Source organism: Antechinus flavipes, chromosome 1 (assembly GCF_016432865.1).
Source record: "Antechinus flavipes isolate AdamAnt ecotype Samford, QLD, Australia chromosome 1, AdamAnt_v2, whole genome shotgun sequence".
NCBI classification, from domain to species: domain Eukaryota; kingdom Metazoa; phylum Chordata; class Mammalia; order Dasyuromorphia; family Dasyuridae; genus Antechinus; species Antechinus flavipes.
The window spans coordinates 238,100,640-238,123,583 of record NC_067398.1 but is presented as its reverse complement, the minus strand read 5'-3'; the positions used below and the strand labels follow the sequence as shown (position 1 = coordinate 238,123,583).

The 22,944-nt window shown below is 33.5% G+C and overlaps 1 protein-coding gene across 3 annotated transcripts in view; it reads left to right on the top strand.

Moving 5' to 3' along the window:
* The window catches only part of ALDH1A1 (aldehyde dehydrogenase 1 family member A1), a 66,983-nt gene that overhangs the window by 30,991 nt on the left and 13,048 nt on the right, over window positions 1-22,944 (top strand). For all 3 annotated transcript variants that reach the window (XM_051998437.1, XM_051998428.1, XM_051998419.1), the window contains 7 exons: window positions 2,143-2,272; window positions 3,357-3,418; window positions 5,381-5,509; window positions 6,351-6,464; window positions 14,141-14,243; window positions 16,259-16,443; window positions 21,402-21,566. In XM_051998437.1, the coding sequence (XP_051854397.1) occupies window positions 2,143-2,272; window positions 3,357-3,418; window positions 5,381-5,509; window positions 6,351-6,464; window positions 14,141-14,243; window positions 16,259-16,443; window positions 21,402-21,566 (888 nt within the window). The remainder of the gene's footprint in view (window positions 1-2,142; window positions 2,273-3,356; window positions 3,419-5,380; window positions 5,510-6,350; window positions 6,465-14,140; window positions 14,244-16,258; window positions 16,444-21,401; window positions 21,567-22,944) is intronic.

The following is a 22,944-nucleotide window of genomic DNA, read 5'->3' as shown; positions in this document are numbered from 1 at the left end:
CTGTGTTGAATTGTTGTTTGTTCCTTTCGGTTATATCTGACCTTTTGTGATGGTACTTAGGATTTTCTTGGCAAAGATATAGGACTGAGTGGTTTGCCATTTCTTCTCTAACTCATTTTACAGATGGGAAAACTAAAGCAAATAAAATTTTAAGTAACTTTCTCAGGATTGTGTAGCTAGTAAGTGTCTAAGGCTGGATTTGAAGCCAGGTCTTTCTGACTCCATTCCTGACATTCTAGCATTATGTAAATAGTCAAGTCTAATGAATAGTTGTCCATAGTACTAAAGAAAAATTCAATGAACATGAACGTGTGTATATATAAATATATATGTATATATGTATATTCACATATGCATATAAAATAAATACCAAATATCCCTAACATATTCCATTTGAAATCATAATGTGATTTTTAAGTTTTAATATTTAATTATAGGTACACATTCTATCTATGGAGTTATGCAAGGTATCCCAAAAATCTTAGTGTACTTTTAAGCTTTAAAAGCTTAAAAAATTGAAGCAAAAAGCAAAAAGTTGAAAAAAAGCAAAAAAAGTTGAAAAAAAGTAAGAAAACTGGGCTACCTTGTACTTAATATTTCAATACATAATGGTTTGGCAGGCAGCATAAAACAAAAAACAAATCCATGTAATTCCTAGAAACATAGCACAAAAAGTTATCTTAGAAGACTCCCTGGAGTCTTCATTTAATAGATGAAGAAACCATGGATGTGCAAGAGCTTATTCATTAGTTCTTCTGTTCAGGGCAAAATGAGACTTGAATTAATTCAATTCAGTAATCATGCTTAAAAGCTCCTAGTATATACAAGACACTTTTTCTGGTATCAGCCGGGGAAAAAAAAGACCAAATTCCCTTATACACATAGTAAGAAATAGCAGAATAATTTTACCATTCTTACCTATCAGTCAGTGTTGTAAAGTCCACATGATAAAAGATCCATTGAAATGATGTGAAATTAGTTCATAAAACTTAAAGATTATATAAATGCCCAATTTTAGCAGTATATACATAGCTTTCAACAAGGAACATTTATCAAGGGCTAATTAGTATCAAAGATATCACTATTTATTTATGAACTTGCAGAAGAGCTAGCAAATATTCATTAGGTGACCATCTACCAAGTATCTTATATTCAAAGAATATAAAATTCAATTATATAATATTTCAAATTATATTCAAATTGGTATTAAAGAAGTCATATAATACTGTTTTTAAGACAATATCCCTTTCTCCATGAAATTTCATTCTTGGATGTTGGGGAAGAGAAGAGCGAGGGAAGAAATGAAACATTTAAATCTTCCTTATTGATACACTGGACCATGTCACTTTTCTGTCCAAAATTCCTCAGTGCTTCCTATTGCTCTTTAATTATCCTAAAACTGGTACTCAGAACTCCCCACCATCTGGTGCCTATCTCAAAACTATCTCAGTTTTGTCTAATAATACTTCTTTCCATGCATTCCATTTTCAGCTAGTGAATGATCAATCAATGATAATCTATATTAGAGATTCTTAACCTGGTACCCTTGAACTCTTTATTTTTAGAAAAATAGTTTTATGGTTATATTTTAGCATAATGAGTCTCCTTTGAAGTCTTATGAATTTTATTGTACACATATAATAAAATTCTGAGAAGGTTTCACCAGACTATCAAGGTGATCTATGACACACACAAAAAGAACTAAAAACTCTTGGTCTACCTAAAGGCAATCAGATAGAAAGCCAGATGATTCATTTAGGTCAGTCCCATTTTTCAGACTATAGCTTAAAACCTGAAAGGTATGTTTGCTAGAGTAAGTACAGCAGGGATCTGTAATTTCATAAGCATGAGGGGCTCTGGTATACTTACTCTCTCCATCCTAAATATCTCCAAGTACCCAGTAGATAAATCTAGAGAGTTGTCACAAGTATAAACAGAAGGATTTGCTTAACCAGGACATTAGGTATCAGAGGCAAAATATGAAGCCCGGTCTTCCTAATTTCAAGCCTACAATTCATCTGCTATACAATACTGTCCTTAAAATAAGAGTAGAATTGGTACCTAAATAAATGATAATGTAATATTTTCTTTTCAATTCAAGACATATTGAGCTCAATTTGAACTTAATCTTTTTTCCTCTAGACAATAGAATCTGTGAATGGTGGGAAAGTTTTTTCCAATGCATACCTGATGGATTTAGGTGGCTGTGTGAAAATTTTACGCTACTTTGCAAGCTGGGCAGATAAGATTCAGGGTCGTACAATCCCAATAGGTAAGTAAATTTGAGCTCTTTAAAAAAATAGAAATTCGACATATCTAGCTACAGCCAAGTACTTCATACTAGAATTACTTTTTTTGATAATGAAAATTTTATCCTAGCAGGTACTATTACTATTTATCAATAGCTCTTTAATTACAGATTCAGTAAAATTATGTCAACAGGTTAAGAAATGTTTTAATAACTATTAAATATCCTTCACTTGATCTAATCTAATTATGGAATTAGAAAATGAAGTAACATAATGAGAAGATCAGGACTCATTAAAAAAAAAAGACCCTGATTTTGGGAAAGAAAAGACAGTAGAGGATGGGACAGATAAATAGTATCATGATAGCAACAAGATGAACTTGGAACAGACCAAATAATAGAGGAAAGAAGAAGCTCATGCTATGGTCAATGGGGGTCACAAAGAATGAGACATAACTAAAAGATAAATAAACAACAAATGTGTAACGTACTTAATTGCATTTCTATAGCCACCATGTTTCTGTAGGACCCAGAATCTACAGAAGTTTAAACAAAATTTAGTAGGAAAGAGAAAATGAATTCTTTTGTAAGAATGAAGTTAAAATCAGATATAAACCAATTGTCTTTAATGAGAGTGGGAAAGAAAAAGGCAGTATTAAAAAAAATGTTTGTGGTTTCTTGGGTTCTTTGTTTTTGTTTTAAAAAATATATATTTAGGGTGATTGCTGAGGGAAGTTGTACCTCCAGTAAAGAGAATGGAGCCTGATTTTATAGAAATGCTGGTTGCTATTTTGCTATTAAATCTTGGCATACTAGAGCTCATAGAACTGTATTTTTTTGGCCTTTACCATATATTTCCCCAACCCCACTTCCTTCATTAGTCATTTCACCATTTGTTTTCTGGAAATATTTTCAAATATGGTTTGTAACAGACAAGGGGCAGAATTATACCAACTTGTAGAGCACATACAATACCTAGACATCAAGATACATGATATTATGCTATGTCATGAATCTTCATTTTATGCATATTTAATAGCTTGTTTTATCTATCATAGTTATTTCAAATGTATCTTTGCATTTAATGTGCTTTTTTTGTTTGATTTAGATGGAAAGTATTTCTCTTACACAAGACATGAACCTGTTGGTGTTTGTGGCCAAATCATTCCTGTAAGTTGCCTCCACATGTAAGACTTTTGAAATACTCTGATTAAAGAATCAACCATGTGCTTTTTGCTCCACAAAATTTTGTTTAGAAATATACTAAATGCAAAAGGTGTAGAAGTTTGATGCAATAAATCATATTGAGGCCTTATACCCTCAGTGGATAAACAACTTCCTATTTATTAACTAGGAATTCTTGCCCTTTCAGGACACGATTATTTTCTAATGCTGCAATGGCAATGAATCAAATATCTTTTCATTAAAATCATGAGTTATTTTACCCAATTTAAAGATGGCATTTCTTTTTTATTGCTCTTTATTATAGCCCTTTGTACTATGGTAGAGTTTACATAAGTTCTATTTTGTCTAGCATGGAATAAAGAGAAACTTAAGTAATTTGTTTCTTAAGGCATCATTTTAATGTAATTAAAACACACCCCATTACTCAATATCTTTTTTGAACTAGCAACTTAATTGCTGAGAAGCACCATCTCCAGACTGTGAAAATTGTAAAAGGAATTTTCCAAAGCATATAGTACATATAAAAATCATATGATATGATTGGATGAGTATGGAAATATCTACACCAATGAGATAAAAAAATCCTTTGAAGTATCAACATTTTTTAAAGTACTGCCAGTAGCATTTTGGCATACAATCCAAAAACACAGTGTATCTCTCTCCAGATTTAAAATGGTGATACTCCAATTTTATTTATAAACAAATGGAAATACATCTCTCTTGGTTTGTTGTTTAATGCAAGTCATCCTTGCTGCATTTTCCTTGAATACCAATAGTAAAAGTGATTTATTGTTGGCATTTTCCAATATTCTAATCAAATAAATTTTCTTTTTGGACCAAAAACCTAAAGTTTAATTGTCATTCTTGAGAGAGCTCTTCCTCTGCTTAGGCAGGAGAAATAGCTCATCAGCAATTCTTTTATAGAGTTTCCTGCAGCTATGCAGGTTTAAGTGACTTGCCCAGGTACATAAATTAGCAAATGACAGAGGCAAGACTTTTTCCTAGTTTCATATCCATTATACCTGTAGCTTTTGATGATAAACATAATATCTAAATAACTAGTTACATTTATTAGATTTGGAAATTAATTTTCCATGCCACTTGTTATAGAAAAGTCAAAAAAAATACAAAAAAAAATACTTAAATACTTTTTAAATGCTTATTAAAAAAATCGTATGCAGCAAGCACAAACCACCAACAGTGAGATAAATGTTTTTAGTGATCCACTTATTCCTAATAAATATTAGTGAGGAAATATGATAATTTTGTAAATAAAGATTAATTGTATTGAATAAAAAGAGCTTTTACAGCCTACACTTAATGTGAAACCATATATTTCCCAATGAGTGCTTACTTCTTACACTATGAACATGCTATTTTTAGAGGCTGCAAAACCACTTCAAAGAACAGAAATGAAAATTACCGTATCTTTTTTTCCATCACATCCTACACACACAAGATTTTGTTAAAAAATCACTTTTTAATTTGAGGGTTACCTTTAATACTGTTAAGTCAATAAGATCACATGAAAATAAGTTTGTAATACTGTTAATTGTTACTGTTTCAGATTTGAGAAATTTAAAATGTGTGGAAAATCGAATCATAGATCAGTGATTTCTTAAGTATGGATCTGTTTTCTGGTCTGAATCATAACCTTGCTATGTAAACAGAGCTACATGATTCCCCCTTCGATAGGAGAAAAATCCTCAGTTGGTGACTACTCTTCTAATGAGCCTTTCTCTGAAAAATTTCTATGCTAGTCTTCAAATGATATATAGCCTATCCCCAGACCCATTCCCAAGAGCGTGGTTTTTAGCTACAAAGGAACCTTCCAAAGTTCCAATTGCAGTGGTATAGCCTTTGAAAAGGCATTATCAGTATATACCATTAACAAAAAAGGTGATTCAATATTAACAAGAAAATTGGTTCTTATTCCTTGTTTTCTAGTGGAATTTCCCTTTGGTTATGTTCATTTGGAAAATTGGACCAGCCCTTTGTTGTGGAAACACTGTGGTTGTCAAACCAGCGGAACAAACACCACTTTCTGCTCTTTATGTAGCATCACTAATCAAAGAGGTGAGTTTGGTCAGTCACAATGTACTCTTAACCATCTACTAGGTAAAGGGGGAAAAAAAGAAAAAAATAAAACAGTATACGATCTTCCCTAAGAATGACCAGATGTAGCCAAATGAAGGAATTTTTAACTAAATATTTATTGTGTTCTCTCCCATTAGAATGTGATCTCTCTCCTTGGAGGCAAGATGTGTATTTTTGCTTTTCTTTGTATTCTTAGCACCCCATTCCTACCCCAACCCTTCCTGTCCTTCAAAATGAGTCCTTGATATATGCTATATCGTCTGACCAACAAGGATTATATCCAAAAAGAACAAAGTCATTTTGTTCTTCATTGCCTAGGACTATATGCCTTAGTTTTCTGACCCTGCAAAAATACTTTTGCTACCATTCTCCTAACCTCTCCCTCCGCTTCCATCGCTTTCTCTGAGACCTATGATCACTTCATCAAATGGCTTATCAGTGCACTGGTGTATTGCTTCTACTTCCTGTTTATGGGACTGACCTGATTATAACTCCCTTCATTGGCCACGAGTGACTCCCCTCTCTGAGTTGTCTCCCCTATTAGAATAAAAATTCCCAGACAGGTAAGGATTTATTGCTTTTATATTTTTATTTCCAGCATTTAATGCAGTATTTGGCATACAACAGCATTGGGAATTCATGAAATGAATGCCAGTTTTCTCATTTGATCCTCACAGCAACCTTGTGAGGTGGCCGTGTAGGAATTAGCACACAACTGCTTCATTAATGTTTTTATCATTTATTCAAGGTGCTTTTCTTTTTATAGTAGTTTTCAATCCTTCTTCTCTCGAAACAATGTGTGGTTCTATCATTCCTTTAGGCAGGATTTCCACCAGGAGTAGTGAATATTGTGCCAGGTTATGGGCCCACAGCAGGAGCAGCCATTTCTTCTCACATGGATGTAGATAAAGTGGCCTTCACAGGCTCCACAGAGGTAAGTCAATTAAATCATCCTCAGTCTTTAAAATTATACTTAACTACTTTAGAGTCAAGATTCCTTATAAAATACATTCCTATCTGAGGAAAGACCCACCTTTTTTTGTGGGTAATCTGCTTGACTTCAGACAGGATCAGGAAGTTAGCCAGCCCACTGCTTTCCTGATTGTAGGATTTAAGGATGTGGCTCCTCAGCAATCACTTTCCCACATATTCAAACACAGATTAGGCAAGTATAAAGAGGAAGGGCATTTATTTAGGTTCTTGCTAGAAGCCTGTGTGCCCAATTCCATAAAATAGGAACACACTTTACAGAGGCCAAATCAAGCCTTTATATATTAGTTCGATAGCCCTGTATTTCCCTTCAGGATTCTAATTAGTCAAGATCTTTCCAGGTTGCAATTCTCCCTTATAAAGTAATAATATAATCAATTCTAGGCAAAATGTGACCAGAGCAGCTTCTTTTTGTTCTTTGTGCCTTTGGTCAAGTCTCCACTTTCCCAATCCTTCCTTGTCCAAGAAGCAACATTGCCCTCCCCCTCCTTAACTACAATCCTAGTATACTACCTGCAGTATTTATGCTTTCTCAAGAAAATCTGTAGAAGCAGAACAGCTAACATTGCAAAACTTCATTTGTCACACTATCTAATCATTTGTATCTTCATGGTCTTCAAACATACCATATGAGCAAGATAAGCAGTTTAAAGAGAGTTTAGAGAAACAACCCTCTATAATTGAATTCCATGGCCATTCATTGTATTTCCTATTTTCAAGGAACTGCAGTAGGTCTGGGTTAGAAGGTAAGCTCCTTGAAGGCTAGATTTCTTTCATTTGTGTCTTTAAATTTTAGATTCTGACACAAAATCAGACACATCGTAGACATTTAATAAATGCTTGTTGCTAGACTAATACTGGGCTGGCACTCTTCCTAATCCCCACCAAACTGTCCTTCTTTATTGTGTTTGTCATAAATGGAAATTCATCAAAATAAGCTTGAATTCTGTGAGCATGCATCAACAGACCAAGTTGGAGAGGCCCAAGTGGGCTCCACAATTACTGTGGATGAGTCACATGTGTATGTATAAGAGCAGACTTCGATTGCAAGTGAGTGAAAGTCAAAGTCCTCCACTGAGTGATGATGCATATGGCCATAATATAATGATGGATACCATGATGACTTGCAAACCAAACCTGGAACTTGGTTTTCAGTTATTATTTCATAGAAACTGTGATGGATGATATGGTAGGGCTAACAAGGTATCATGTGTCTATAGTGATTTAGAGATTACAAAGTGCTTTTCTAACTAAAGTCCTCTGAAAGTTTGCCCAGGCCTTCATGTCAAAAACCTTGAATTTGAATCCAATTTCTGTCATTGTTAACTGCAAAATATTCAGTAAGTCATAAATTCTCTGTTTCTGTTTTCTCTACTCCAAAATAAGGGGGCTGGATTATATAAATTCTCAAGTTTCTTCCTGTTGTGGCCTTCTGTGAGTTCAGTAGTATGTATCATTACTTGAGCTTTATATTACAACCATATTTTCATTTTTAAATTTTAAAATAAAAAAGCAATTTAGAGATCCTATTAAATTTATTGAAAACATGATTGTATCTCTTTTGTTTTTGAAAGTTTTGTATTTCAAAGCCTGTTGTGAGTTTATGCTATTTGTCCATGTCACAGAAGTAGTTTATAAACATATTGCTTCAAAATTCATGAAATTCCATGCAGATTTCTTATTTAATCCTCACAGCAACTTTATGAGATGGCTATGTAGGAATTATCATTCCTATTTCAACCAGATAGAAATAGAAGCTCAGAGAAATTGAGTGACCTTCCACTGAGTGACCTTCCATGGTCATAAAATCAAGTCTTTCTGAATTCAAGTGTAGCTTTCTATTCACCATACCATATTGCCTCATATGGGGTATTCAGGGAAAAACAAGTTCCTGTAGTGTGAGGGCTTACTGAGTCATCTTCAAGGTAGCTACCTTTAGTATACAATCAGTCATCCAACTTCCACCTGTGTCTCCAAGAAGCAGTAACATAAGCAGGAGCCATATCCCAGTGAAGCCATATGAAGAGATGAGTAAAGCCACTTTGAGAGTAACTAGAGATCTCAAACACATAAGGGAGTCAGGAGGATTTCTACCCCCAAGCAGGTGAATATTTTCTACCAACAGAATGAGTGGATGAGAACAATTTGTTCCAATAGCCATGAATCAGACTCTGTGGAGTGCTTAGAGCTTGGTCAGACACCAGAGATGCCCATTATCCACTGCATCCTTGTCCATCACCAGTCATCCTCACTTTTGTCTTGTCCTGAACTTCAATTACTCTGGAAGAGAGAGCAAGGTTGACGACTTTGTGCAGTTCTACTCTCTAAAATCCTTTTCACATGCAAGTCAAGACATCATACTGTGCTATCATTGGTCCTCCCTCAAATAACACTGCCTTATATAACGACAAATAGTACAGCAGTATTTGACGATGTCTACCAATTTTGTCCCATTTAAATATTTGAGCAGTTCAAGTTCCACTTTTTAGAAGATACAGTTTATACTCCCATAATGAGGGATGTTTTTCTGGCTTAAAAACACTAAGCAAATGTTAACTCTTATTTCTCAATTGCAGTCTACAAATTTTTCTCAATATAGTAAATTCTTACTGTGTGCTACAATTTTTTACTCAATCTAATAAGTTTAATATCTTAGGTACCAACAATGTAACACTAATTCTGGTTTAATTAGATACTCCCAAATGTTATAGAATTGGGGAGAGTGCTGGCTTCTTAACAACCTTCATTTCAATAATAATAATAAATAATAATCTGAGAATAAAAAGGGACAAAAGATAGTGGAAGGAAGGTTTTTGGTCTTCTTAAATAACTATAGGTATAAAATAGAGAAATTGGGATAGTATTTCAGATGGATTCCTAAACTTATTGAACACAATTCCATAAATTTTTCAGGAAAACTAAAAAAAAATCAGGTATTATAGAGTAATTTATTTATGACAGGATATTATTTATGACAGGAGATTATATACTTTTAGAGATGTATGCACTGATGGTGCTGTCTCCAAAAATATAAGCAGAGACTCTCCTTTTTACTTCTTGTCTGTTTTCCTTAGAGAATTTACCCAAAGGGCAAAAAACTTTTCTTTTGTTATCTCTTAGACATTCATGCACCAAGTAAATGGCTCAGCTGTTGCCTCTCATTCTTACCTGTCTTCTTTTCTAATCAGACATCCTTAGTTTTATTATTGCTGTCTCTACATGAGTCATTGTTGGTGACATTCTATAGCTTGCTTACATAAATCTCATATGTTTCCATTGATCTTTGGATTATTTCTTATTTAATTGTTTCTTAGAATATTGATGAGTCAGAGGTAGTCAATTTGAGGAGCAAACATTTTGTGTCAGTGAGAGCACTGTACATTTTCCAAAATGTAATGTAGACTTCTCATCATCTTTCTTAAGTGATTGTCAAATTAAATATATTGTTGAATTTATTTGGCAGATACCTAAATACTTCTTTCCAGTTTTCACTTTGTGGTCTGTGGGAGAAAATGGGATAGAATAGGGAAATCGATAATGAAGGACATAATAGAATCTTACAGTTCTGAGTCTGGAATATATATCAGAAATCATTTAGTCCAAACTTCTAAGCAAGTAAAAAGAAATTGGCAAGTCATTTTAATAGATAAGTATCTTGAAAATATCAAGACTTAGAAAACTTAGAATATTTGGAGACTACCATAAAGGAACTATCATTCACTCTGTAACCCTCCATTGTCAATTATTCCTAAGAAAAGAATCCTAGTGGATAGAAAATGAACACAGGGGAAAAGGTACAAAAGCAGTATCTTTTGAGTAAAACTTTCAAAATTGAGGAAGGTTATTAAGAATATGGATTTCTGAGGAACTTGTCCCCCAAAAAAACATGTATTTAATGCTAGCATTTACCTGGCTTTTATATATACTTGTTTATATTTGCTTACATTATCTCCCTGATAAAATTTGAGCTTCTTGAGGATAGGAACTTTTTCATTTTTGTTTTTGTACTTCTACTACCACCTAGCTCAGTGCTAGAATATAGCAAGCTCTTAAAAAATGGTTCCTTGGGCTCAACGTTCCTTTTCCAATTCTTCCTTAAAAAGAATATTCATTTCTGAGAGAGGGGAAAGGATATCACTTAATTAACAATTATTGAGCACCTACCATATGAGGTCCTTTGGGAAACAGCTATAGCATACAATCTTGATTCTCTATAAGCTTATTTTTGATTGATGGAGGAATTATTCAATCAATAAACATTTATTAAATGTTTACTATGTACCAGGCACTATACTAAGTGCCAAGGATACAAAAAATTTTTAAAAATCAAACCAAAAAAATAAAAAAGTTCATGTTCTCAGAGCTTATAATATGATGAGGAAACAATATATAAGCAAATACATACAAAACAAGCTATATACAAGATAATTAGGAAATAATAAAAAAGGAAAAATCTTTGGAATTAAAAGGGCTAGTTGTTTTGTTGTTGCTGTTCATCCTTCATACTTAGAAGATCAATGACATCAGGAGGGTGATGTCTTTCATGTTAATTAAATTTAAAGGCGGCGTAGCCATACAAAAATCATCAGCCTCAGTTTCTCCTCTTATTATCAAAGTCCAGTGAGGGTGACTGGTGATGGCCCGAGATGCAGTAGGAGAACTTAGTCTTTTTTAACTAAGGTCTTCCCCAGGTCTCAGTTGTCTGAGGCAATACCCATTCAGTAGTTAAATGATATGTAAGAATTGATGCAAAAGATAGCCTACTTTACCTCCCCCCCCCCCAAAAAAAAAAAAATCAGGGAAGGAAAGAACCACATAATTTGTGGAATTAACAGAAACAATTGCTGTGTACATTCACTCTGAGCCATCAAAATTCAAACAATGAGCAAGTAAGACTTGGGCCAAGCCAACCTATTATTGATCTCTGAATGAGAGCCAGTGATTTGGATTTTGAAACATAGTGAAGTAGCTCTATTTGAATCCCAGTGGGCTTTATCAAAGCCTGTTTTTACAGAACTGTATTTCAAAAAACCATAAGTGAAAACTGCATGAAACAAAAAGTTAATTTTTTTCCAAAACAAAAAATAATAACGATACTTATAATAAATAAGTAGGGAAGAAAAAAAATTTAGTTCTCACCACTCCCAATAATATGGAGTATAAACAATCAAAATTTATATTCCAGAAGAGGAGGGAAAGAGATAGATGAAGAAGAAGAGATAAGGTAGAAGAAAAATAGCAAGAGGAAGCCAGTATTACTAGATCAAAGAGTATTACGGAGTTGAGGAATACCCTAACAAAGTGTTGGGGGATAAGATGTCAGATGCCGAAAGGCATGATACACAAAAAACTTCATTTTACGGCAAATATATAGTGCAAGTACTATAGGAATTCAGATGAATAAGAGATCATTTTTCAAGACAATAAGGAAAAACTTCATAGAGAATTTAGGTTATAACCTGGATTTTTATTAAAAGTAAGAGATTTTAAAATGGAGAGCATCAAAGCACTATAAAACTGTGCATACCCTTTGACTCAGCAGTGCCACGACTAGGTCTGTATCCCAAGGAAATCATAAAGGAGGAAAAAGGATCCACGTGTGCAAAAATGTTTGTAGCAACTCTTTTTGTGGTTACAAAGAATTGGAAAATGAGTAGATGCCCATCAATTGAGGAATGGTTGAATAAGTTGTGATATATGAAGGTAGTGGAATATTATTTGTTCTATAAAAAATAATGAACAAGCTGATTTTAGAAAGGCTTGGAAAGAGTAACATGATGCTGATGCTGAGCAAAACAAGCAGAATCAGCAAAACATTGTACACAGTAACAGCAAGAATGTGTGATGATATACTATGAAAGACTTGGTTCTTCTCAGTAGGTTAGTGATCCAAAGCAATCTCAATAGGCTTAGGACAGAAAATGTCATCTTCATTCAGAAAAAAAGAACTATGGAGATTGAATGTAAATCAATACATGCTATGTTCACTTATTTTTTCTGTTTTTTCTTCCATGGCTTTTCCTTTTGCTCTGATTTTTCTCTCCCAACATGATTCATAAAGCAATGTATAAAATAAATAACTAATTTTAAAAAATGGAGGGAACAAGTTAGATATTCTAGCTAAGAGGAAAAGATTATGAAAGGCACAGTGGTAGAAAAGCTTACAATGGATCTGTGGGCTGGTGAGGGATCTGCTTTGATTTCAATAAGGATTTGCATAGAATAGTGAAAACTGTGTTACAGATGAAAAAGTTACCATATTAATATGGAAATGTCCTTAGATATTATCTAATTCTCACAAGTTTGTCACACTTATTTCTTTAATAATGTTTTCCTAATAACAAGTTAAGATAGTTTTTAATATGCATTTTAAATAAATTTTGACTTCCAAATTTTCTCTCTCCTCCCCCACCTCTCCTCTTTCTAAGACAAATAAGCAATTTGATTATACATGTGCAATCATGCAACACATATTACCATATTAGGTATGTTACCTCAAAAAGAGCTACTACAAATATTTTTGTACAAATAGATTCTGCCCCACTCTTTTTTAAATCTCTTTTAAGACACCAATATAGTAGAGGCATTGTTGGATCAAAGGATATGCACAGTATGGTTGCCCATTGAACATAGTGCCAAACTACTCTACAGAATGTTTGGGCCAATTCATGATTCAGTGCATTAATGTAATGTCTGGGCTAGCTTTCTGGAGGTCCTTGGTCTTTAGGTGGAGAACTGATGAAGGCAGGAGAGCCACAAGGATGGTCAAAAATGGAACGTCTCATTTCTAGTCCTTCTCAGCCCTTAAATTCTTTGGTATGATTACATCATTACAGCATATTATGTATGTGTGAACTAGAGAACCAGGCTAAGTACTAAGTATATGTATACTAAAGAACCATCATCTCATCAATTCTACCTTGTTGTAAGTATCCTTGCTCCAAGTACACTTCTCCAAAGTTCTAGCCCTCTACATATTAATATCTCAACTTTCCCACATCTCCTTCAATATATATCATTTTTCTTTTCTATCATATGAGCCAACCTGATAGTTATGAATTGGTACCTCAGAGTTGTTGCATTTCTCTAATCAATAGTGATTTAGAGAATTTTTTAAAATATGATTACAAATGGCTTCATTTTCTTCATCTGAAAACTATCTGTTCATACTTGTAAGATGTGGCAGATTTGGAATTTGAATCAGATGCTCTGATGTCCAGTTTTCTTTCCATAGTACCTATCTGGATCCCTTACCTTCAAGGTTGTGATATCATTGACCCCTCAAACATAAGAACATGTTAAAATACCTCAAAAACCTCTCAATCCTAATCCTGTGCTCTGGGATAGACAACTATCCTCTACACCTTTGCTCAACTGCTTTTTTTGCTTTCACATCATACTTTTTCTTCCTTAAAGCCATGTGTCTTTGGGCAAAGAAAGCTTTTATAACTAAAAATATATTAACATTGGAAGTAAGATACTCTGTATAATATGACATTTTAATGATTTTTCTCTGACATCTGATTCTCTTTTTATTACATAAGTGGAAACCTCAAACAAACATTACTTCTTAAGAATGTTGAACACTCAGATCACCTTCTTCTTCATGCTTCATTTCAGGTTGGCAAGCTAATCAAAGAGGCTGCTGGGAAGAGCAATCTGAAAAGAGTTACCCTGGAGCTTGGGGGAAAGAGCCCTTGTATTATATTTGCTGATGCTGATTGTGAGTTTGACTAATATTTTTATCTTTCTTTCTTTTCCCTTGATTTTTATCTTCTGACCAGTGTTATTGAGCTAAATTTTCAATGAATCTTGCTAAGTGAATCTTCAATCTTGAGTAAGTCTAATAAGCCTTGAAGTCAAAAGTGAGAAACCTTGGATTTAAATCCATGTTCTATCATTAACTATACACATTCAGCAAGTCATATTTCTCTCTCTCTCTCTCTCTCTCTCTCTCTCTCCTGTAAATAGGGGAGTAGGACTAAATAACTGTCAAGCCCCATCCCATGCTTGTGTTCTATGTGTTCAGCAATAACAATATAAGTGTATACCATACCTAATCTCTCTCTCTCCCTGTCCCTCTTCCTCTCTCTTTCCCTTCTTCCCTCTTTTCTTTTCTTTCTGTATGTGTGTGTGTGTTTATGAATACATATATATATAAACACATACTATATATATACATATACTATATAATCTGATTTATATATATGGTAGATTTGTTTTCATTTTGAGTTTTAAAAAATATTATAGCAATAAAGAGATCACATTCTACTAAAGTCCCTTTAAGAATGGGAAAAAATAAAATCCAAATTCTATTTGTAGTAGATAATAGATTGAATCAAATGGAGGGCTGACATTGCACTAACAACAGGAGGATTATTAAAATCAAATCTAAAAGACATACGGCCCTTTGATTCATTACATTCTACCATGATCCCCTCTATATTTTACCTGTATAGCTTTCTAGATGATGAGTTCCTGTTACAGTGTTTTTAAAAGGCTTTTTTTTTTTAATGTGAGAAGCATGTGATAAGATGGCACCTATTTTTGCTTTAAACAATCTAAGTAAAATCTGGTTCTAAAGCAGAATTATCACAGAAGCTTCTAAACCAAAAACTGAATAAAATACAACTCCCCTTTGGGGCAGGAACTAAGTTAACCTTAATAGTTTAGTAAAGGGATTTTTTTAAAAATTATAAATTATTCTACAATTCTGTTTCAGCTTTCTGGATAATTAGAATTTTAAAAAGGCTGTATTGTCTTAAATTTTGATTTAAATAGTAATAGCTCATAATTGTCAACAGTGATATATAGTACTTGAAGTTTCACAAATTATTTTACATATTATATAACTTGATGCTCCCAGCTTTGTGAAGTAGGTGTTATTACTATCCCCAATTGACCAGTGAGGAAACTAACACTTAAGAGAGGCTAAATATCTAAGAACCAAAGCCACACAACTAGTGAATATCAAAATTGGGATTCAAATTCAGGTCTTCTCAATTCCAAGTCCAGGACTCTAGCCACCAAACTAAGCTGCCTCTCACTTTTAGAAATAAGTATAAGACTCCCATATTCTTTTTAAATGTTCATACTATTTTCTACATAGTGTGCAAGTAAGGTTTTATATTGAAAGATTATGTTTTTGAAGCAATTTGACATTTAGGAAGGCAAAAATAAAAAAGATTTCAAGAATTAAGAAATCTTTAGGTTCTTTCACAGATGCAATTTTATAATTGGTTTGTACAATTATTCCAATACAATTCCAAACTGATTATTCCAATCTTTACAGATTGATACTTTGATACTATTTAACAGCCATTTCAAGTTTTCTTTCATTACCCAGTTTTAATGCAGATCCCAAAACAAATGGTAATAATTCCAAAATTCATTTATACTACTTGCTCTGTATTTTAAAAGCATTCTCTTTTCTAGACAGGAAGAGTAATCAATTTTTATATAGTATCTACTATGTGCAAGGCACTGTGCTAAATGCCTTGCAAATATTATCTTATTTGATCCTCACAGTAATTCTATAAAATGGGTGCCATTAGTATCCCCATTTTTCATTTGGAGAAACTGAGGCAAACCAGAAGTTAAATGACTAGCTAGGGTCACCTAGTAACTAAATGTCTGAGGCTGCATTTGAATTCTGACCTTCCTTTGTAGAAGATCAACTTTTAAGAGAGAATATTTTCTCTGCAACTAACCTACAACTTTGCATTCCTTCATTTACAGTGGATAATGCCGTGGAATTTGCGCACCATGGCGTGTTTTACCACCAAGGCCAATGCTGCATAGCAGCATCTAGGATCTTTGTGGAAGAATCAATTTATGATGAGTTTGTCCAGCGAAGTGTAGAACGTGCCAAGAAATACACTCTTGGGGATCCTCTGAATCCAGGGGTACAACAAGGACCACAGGTTGGTAAATGAGGAAGTACATACAGTAGAATGATAAAATATGAGTTTCACTGTATTTTCTCTATGGGGATCTAATCTATCTTAGGTGATATGAAGATGATTCCTTTTTTGATATCTTTGAAAACTGAAAACAAGTTGGCATGATATTTAAAATTCCAGACCTTGTTCCTCTTCCCATGTTTTTAATACAAACTCTGGAAAACAATTAAGGCAAATTTAGAATTAAGACTATGAGAAAATTTTTCTACTTTTATAAAATACTACCAAAATTGAGTAGATGAAACAATTTTAATTCTCACCAGTGTCTTTTGCCTTTGCTGTTTACCAAATGAAAACTATGTGAAATTCACTCTTTTCTTCCCAGGCATTTTTTTTTTTCTCCCCTTAATGTCTACAGAATTTGTTAAGCTACTTTGTGTTTATACATTTTACTTCTACTCTAAACACTGAAGTCATTCTGATCAACTGATTAAGCACCTCACAGTCATTCCTGAAGATGGTCATGTCCTAAACACTCCCTCCATCACATGAAAGATATAATCATTTGTACCTTTCATTTGGCTACTAAAACCAACTTTTTTCTTCAGCAGGTTGCTGCTTTTTTTGTGGTGGTGTGAAAAATTTTTTTTCAACATCTATATTACCAAGCTAGTAAAATTGCTTTTTTTTTTTCTTATTTCTCAGACCCTTTCCTTTTCCTATTTGTAACCCCACCGGTCTTCTTCAGTTTGAGACTATACCCAACATTTAGTAGTTTGTCTCTCCACCTATGTCCATGACATAATTTAAATGCACACTGATCCTCCTTGAAGTAACTCCCTTTGTTCCTCCCATGTCCGTGTAGACCCAGATAATTCTATTTTTTCATATTACTCCAAGTAAAAAACAGAGACCCATAACCACTATTCCTTTTTCAACCAAGTCACCCAATAGAAAACTCTTAGGATTTGGACGACTTCATTCATGGAAAAATATCCCAACACATGTACATTTTTACAATGAAGCAGTATTTCCGTTTTTATCTCTATTTTGCAACTGTCCATTGCTTCTAAAATATTTTGCAAGGAAGTTGACTAATTTGATCAAATCTGGTAAGTAAAGGGGAGTCACAATATTTCTTAATTTTGTTTTATATTTGATCTCCTACATCAGAATGTTAGAAAATGACAGAAAAAAGAATTATCATCTGTATTTTCAAGGGATTTCCTCAAGAGTATATATATTTTAATTGATTTCTTCAGAGGAGATATTTTAAAGATGCATGGTAGGGAAATAAAGAAGAATTTATCCAACTTAACGCACTAAACCCAAGACAGCTGGCTATGGAACACAAATTGCAGTATTCCCAACTAGATAGACTTAAGAGATCTAAAGGAGTTAGAAGAAAACTCAAATGTTTTGTTGCTTTCAAAAGAAAGAATATATAATTCTCTAAAAAACAGTTTGTCTGCCAATAGGCAAACACTCATTAGATCTTAATCCCCCAAAATAATGAAAGATTTTATCATAGATTGCATTTAAACCAATAAGTATGTTGAGACGACCAAAAAAAAAAAGCCTGAAACACCCCTAGGGCTTCTTCACAATTTAAAAATCCCTTTTGTTGTCGTTGTGGGAAAGAATTTATCATAAAGCAGACTCCATTCACCTAGAAGATTTGGTCTATTGCTTCATCCTCCCATTTGATGGGTCAGTTCTTAAGACTCTTTTCCACTGTAAAGACAAAAGAAAAATTTTTATAGTTTAGTGTTTAAACTCTGACCACAAAAATTGTAAAATAAAATAAAGTTGGGAGACTATTCACTGAGAATTGCACTGAGAATATTTACCTGTAACTGATTATGTAATGTCAACTGTATGAAAGATCAGTAATCCATTCTCTTACCCACAATCTTAGTAATCTAACAACTCCCTGAGTCTCAGGAGGTATGTAGTCCAAACCTAACTTAAGTCTGGAATATTTCAGACACATCTGTTATCATGGACAACCATAAAAGTACTCCATGATTCAAGTTGGGGAACAAAATTTGAATCAAGTTCTTTGATTCCAAATTCAGTGTTCTGTTCCACTTCCTATAGCAAGAGATGAATTTGGACTAGACTTTTCAGAAAAGGTTTGAGCTGGGCCTTGAGTATTGAATGGAATTTGTAAAACAAAAAAACCCAAAAAACCAAAACAAAGAAAAACCAGAGACATGTGAGAGACTATTCCAGGAAAGAGCAATTTCATGAGCAATAACAAAAAGATGGCCAACAGCTTGATATATATTTTAGAGTCATTAAAAAGACTAGCCTTTGAAGAAGAGGGTACTTATATGGGGAGTGGTGAGAACTAAAATGATATATAAAGGGTGTGGTCAGATTATGAAGGTGTTTGAAAGTGAAAGCCAAGATGAAGACTGTTGACTTGATGAAGTAAATGGTAAAGATGATGAAAATGATATTTTATAAAGATTAGTCTGGTAAGCTTCTTATATGCAGAATGAGTTGAAGAAGAAAGTTGTTGCAGTAATAAAGGCTTGAGATAATTGGACTAGAATGATAATAGCAAGAATGGAGCAGAAGGATCAAATATGAAGGACATTTTCTAGTGGGAAGTAGGAGAAAAGGAAGAGGAAAGTCAAATATGTCTCCAAAATGTACAGTCTAAGATCATAAAAGAAACATTATACCAAGGTCTCTCTTAAGAACTTTAGAATTGATTGCATGACATGGATAGCACTGACACAAGACCTTCCAGCGTGATGTGCCCTTATTATTTGCTTGATGAACAAAGCAGAATTGAATTAGCTCAGAAGAAACACAAGATGAGTAGAGTTAGAGAAGCCACCCCAAATGTTAGGAACTATGTGTACAACCTGAAGAAGAGCATTCTGAGCTTGTAGTGGTCTGATCAGCCACAGTTGGACATATTGTAAACTCAAGTCTAACATAGTGATGTCATTTGGGTCCTTTTCGAGAACAAAGGACAACCACCAAACGAACCAGTGACCAGGACAGGCAAAACTAGTCTGCAGAAAGGAGGAAGCCATGTAGAAGAATGAAAAGAATGTTGGGTGTGAAGTCATGGGACCTGAGTTCAAATTTCAGATTGTCTACCTTGTGACATTGGGCAATTCACTTAATCTCATCAAGCTTCAACTTCCTTTATTTTAAAATGAGAAGATTGGGCTAGATGACCCATAAGATTGCTTCCTGCTATTAACTTACAATTTTGTAATGTCCATTTTGAAAACATTACTATACTCTTTCACCTACTATTTCTGAGACTTGGACTTCTCTTGGCTTTAGATTCTTTCTCCTACTCTTTCACCTACTATTTCTGAGACTTGGACTTCTCTTGGCTTTAGATTCCCCATGGTAAATGAAAGGGTAATACTAGATAATCTCTTTGGTTTCTTCCAGTTTTAAATTTATATTCCCAATCATCTTACTTGTTTTTGTGAAGTGGCTTCCTATAATCAATTGGTATTATGGAGATAGAACACAACTGAAAGATCTGAACTGGAAAGGCAAAGTTGTATCTTTATGGGTGTAGAATTCACTGGTTTCCTAAAAGCTAATAATGGTGGTAGCAGGAGAAACTGATCTACAAGTGCCCTACTTCAGGAAGCCTGCCATGTATTCTTTGGCTCTCTTTTTCTCTTATGGATTAACATGAGTTACATAATAAAAGAAAAGAAGAGGAAAGAAAAAAAATCTTCCCATGGTAAGAAAAAATAATGAAGATATGAATATTTGAATCTATTTTTATGATGCTGGGTGGTTTGGGATTTTGTTTTTTTTTTGTTTTTTTGAAACAATCTACTTTGCCTAAACTAGAAATGTATTGGCCACTAATGGGTCTGATTCCCCTGCTAATAAACGTGGGAGCTTTAACCTACTCCATTTCGAAATAGTCCAGTTTGTTCTTAGGAAGGCTGGTGCATCACCACACCCAAGTCTTATTTTTTTTTTTAATGCCACAAAGAAAATATTGAATAAATATCTCATAAGATCATCTTCTTGAAAACAAATCTTCAACTTCTTAGGCTGACAGGCTCATATCAGTCAACAGATTCTTAAATTTCTAAATAGAATTATGCCTGAGTTTTTAAAAATATTCAAACATGTACTCACCATTTATCTTTAAATGAGACTTGAAATGAACAACTATAAAAATATGAAATGATTTATTTAGTAAATAGGATCATACAAGGGACTAAGAAGACAGGCTAATAAAGTATCTCCACTTGATACTTATAATTATTAGGATTTAAAATAGAAAAAATTTAAAAACAAATATCAGTGATTTATTCATTTTAATAAAAATATTCTATGAACTAATCTGAGAGCAGAGGAAGTAAAAGACTTGGGATCCACTATCCTTCTAAATTGTAGTCCCAGGTCTAAATAACTAATTTTCTTGGGCCAAATAAAAGTAAAGTCAGTATAAGTGGGCTTTCTCTTCTTATTACACTTTTTCAGCATCTTTGAATAGATTGTAATCTATTCAATAATTTATAATCTGGTTATATCATAATTTGACAGAATTATATTATGCTTCCATAAGGATTTTAGTACAAGATGGTTTAGAATTCAAAACTGTGGGCATTCATAAAGATATTAAAGGACAATCAAATGAGGTTATTTAAACATGGTGTGTCTTTTCACCCTTGTCTTTGGCAGATGTTAAAAACAAATTTGAATTAACTAGCCATATGATTTCTCAACACTAATAATTTTATTATCAACAACAATGACAATTAACATTTTATGCATTAGTTTAAGATGTATAACTAATTCTTGGGATAAAAAATTAAAATTCAGGACAAGAAAACTACTTTGATGTAATATTTGATTTTTAGCAATATTCGCCCTTTTTTAAGTTACAAGTTCAGGGAAGGACTAAATTATTAATTGAAGTTTTATTTTCTTTTTTCCTCACATCGGCCCCACTCCTTCATATTTTCATGAAGATTGATAAAGAGCAGTATACCAAAATACTTGACCTTATTGAGAGTGGAAAGAAGGAAGGTGCCAAACTAGAATGTGGAGGAGGACCATGGGGAGAAAGAGGTTTCTTTATTGAGCCCACAGTTTTCTCTAACGTTACTGATGGGATGCGCATTGCCAAAGAAGAGGTAAGACTTGGTTACATTCTGTTCTTGAAGTTCCTTTCTTTTTTGCCCACACACTCCCAACAGATACCTCACTCTGCTTTTTGTTTCACCTTAATTTGCCTCTCTTAGTCATTGATGCAGTTTTAGTTGTCACCATCTAGGCTGGGAAACCATCACCTAAACCATCTGGCAATAATTATCAATTATCACATGGCAGTTCTCAGCTCTATATACACAGAGAATAAGAAGGAAAATCTCTCTCTACATGTTAAAAAAAACTTTAAAAATAAAAAGCTATATACATAATTAAAGATTTGCCTCCCTTCAAGAATGGGGAACCTCATAATAACTCTCCTTATAGAAGTAATTGCTGGTTTGGCCTCAGTTTGTGAAGTATCATTTAAAACACTGAACCCATTTTAAAATGAGAAAACCAAGAATGTTGTATTGATCTGTTAATGTTACTATAATTTCTTTATAAATGACGGTTGTAGAAATGAGGACTTTACTTGATTTAGCATTGACTTTCTTCATCATTGACCAGCAATATAATAATGTAACAAATGAAATTGTTTCTCACTTAAATTTTTAAAAGTGCAATGTTTTGTAAAGTTTTTGCCTTAAAATGTTCATATCTTTAGGGAAAAGGTCAACTTTTTAAAAACCAAGAATCTTATACATGGAACAGACCTAGAGATGCCATCTAATCCGGTGCACTGAGTTCAGGTTTGCAGATAATTAAGCCAATCAGAACAAATTACTTGTTTGAGGCTGTAGCAGCTGTAGAGACAAACACTTCACAGCCTTTACCAGGCTAATGTTTCCATCTCCTTGACTATCAAGAGGTTTTCTCTTCTATCCAATTAAAGTTTCCTCTTCCCCTTTCTCTTCCCCTTCTTCCTATTCCATCTAATTAGAAGAAAGATGGTAATCATGAGATAACATGTAAGCGATCACTCTGAGGATTATAGAGTGCCTTGTATTATGAGTTAACAGGAATATAGAAAAAACATTAATTACATCTTCCTTGCAAAATTCTCCAATATCCTTGAAGATACCTTCTCATTTTCTATCTTCTATAACTTATCTTCATGTTTTTGAGTCATTCTTTTTCCCACAGACTTTTTTTTCAATATCTTCAGTGAGTGGATCACACTATTAAAACCATAAGATTTTAGAACTAGAGCAGAGAGAGAACCAGGAAGCCATTGATTTCACCAATGTCAGGAATTCCTTTCAGCAGATGTAAACTAGGGGGATGAATAAAATACATTATGAAGATTAATGAACATGTTAACAGCTAATGAAGTATCAGGAGCTAAATTTGAAATCAGATGTTCCTGATTTTAAGCCTTTCACTTCATACCTTGATTAGTTTTAAACTAATCCACTCATCCAA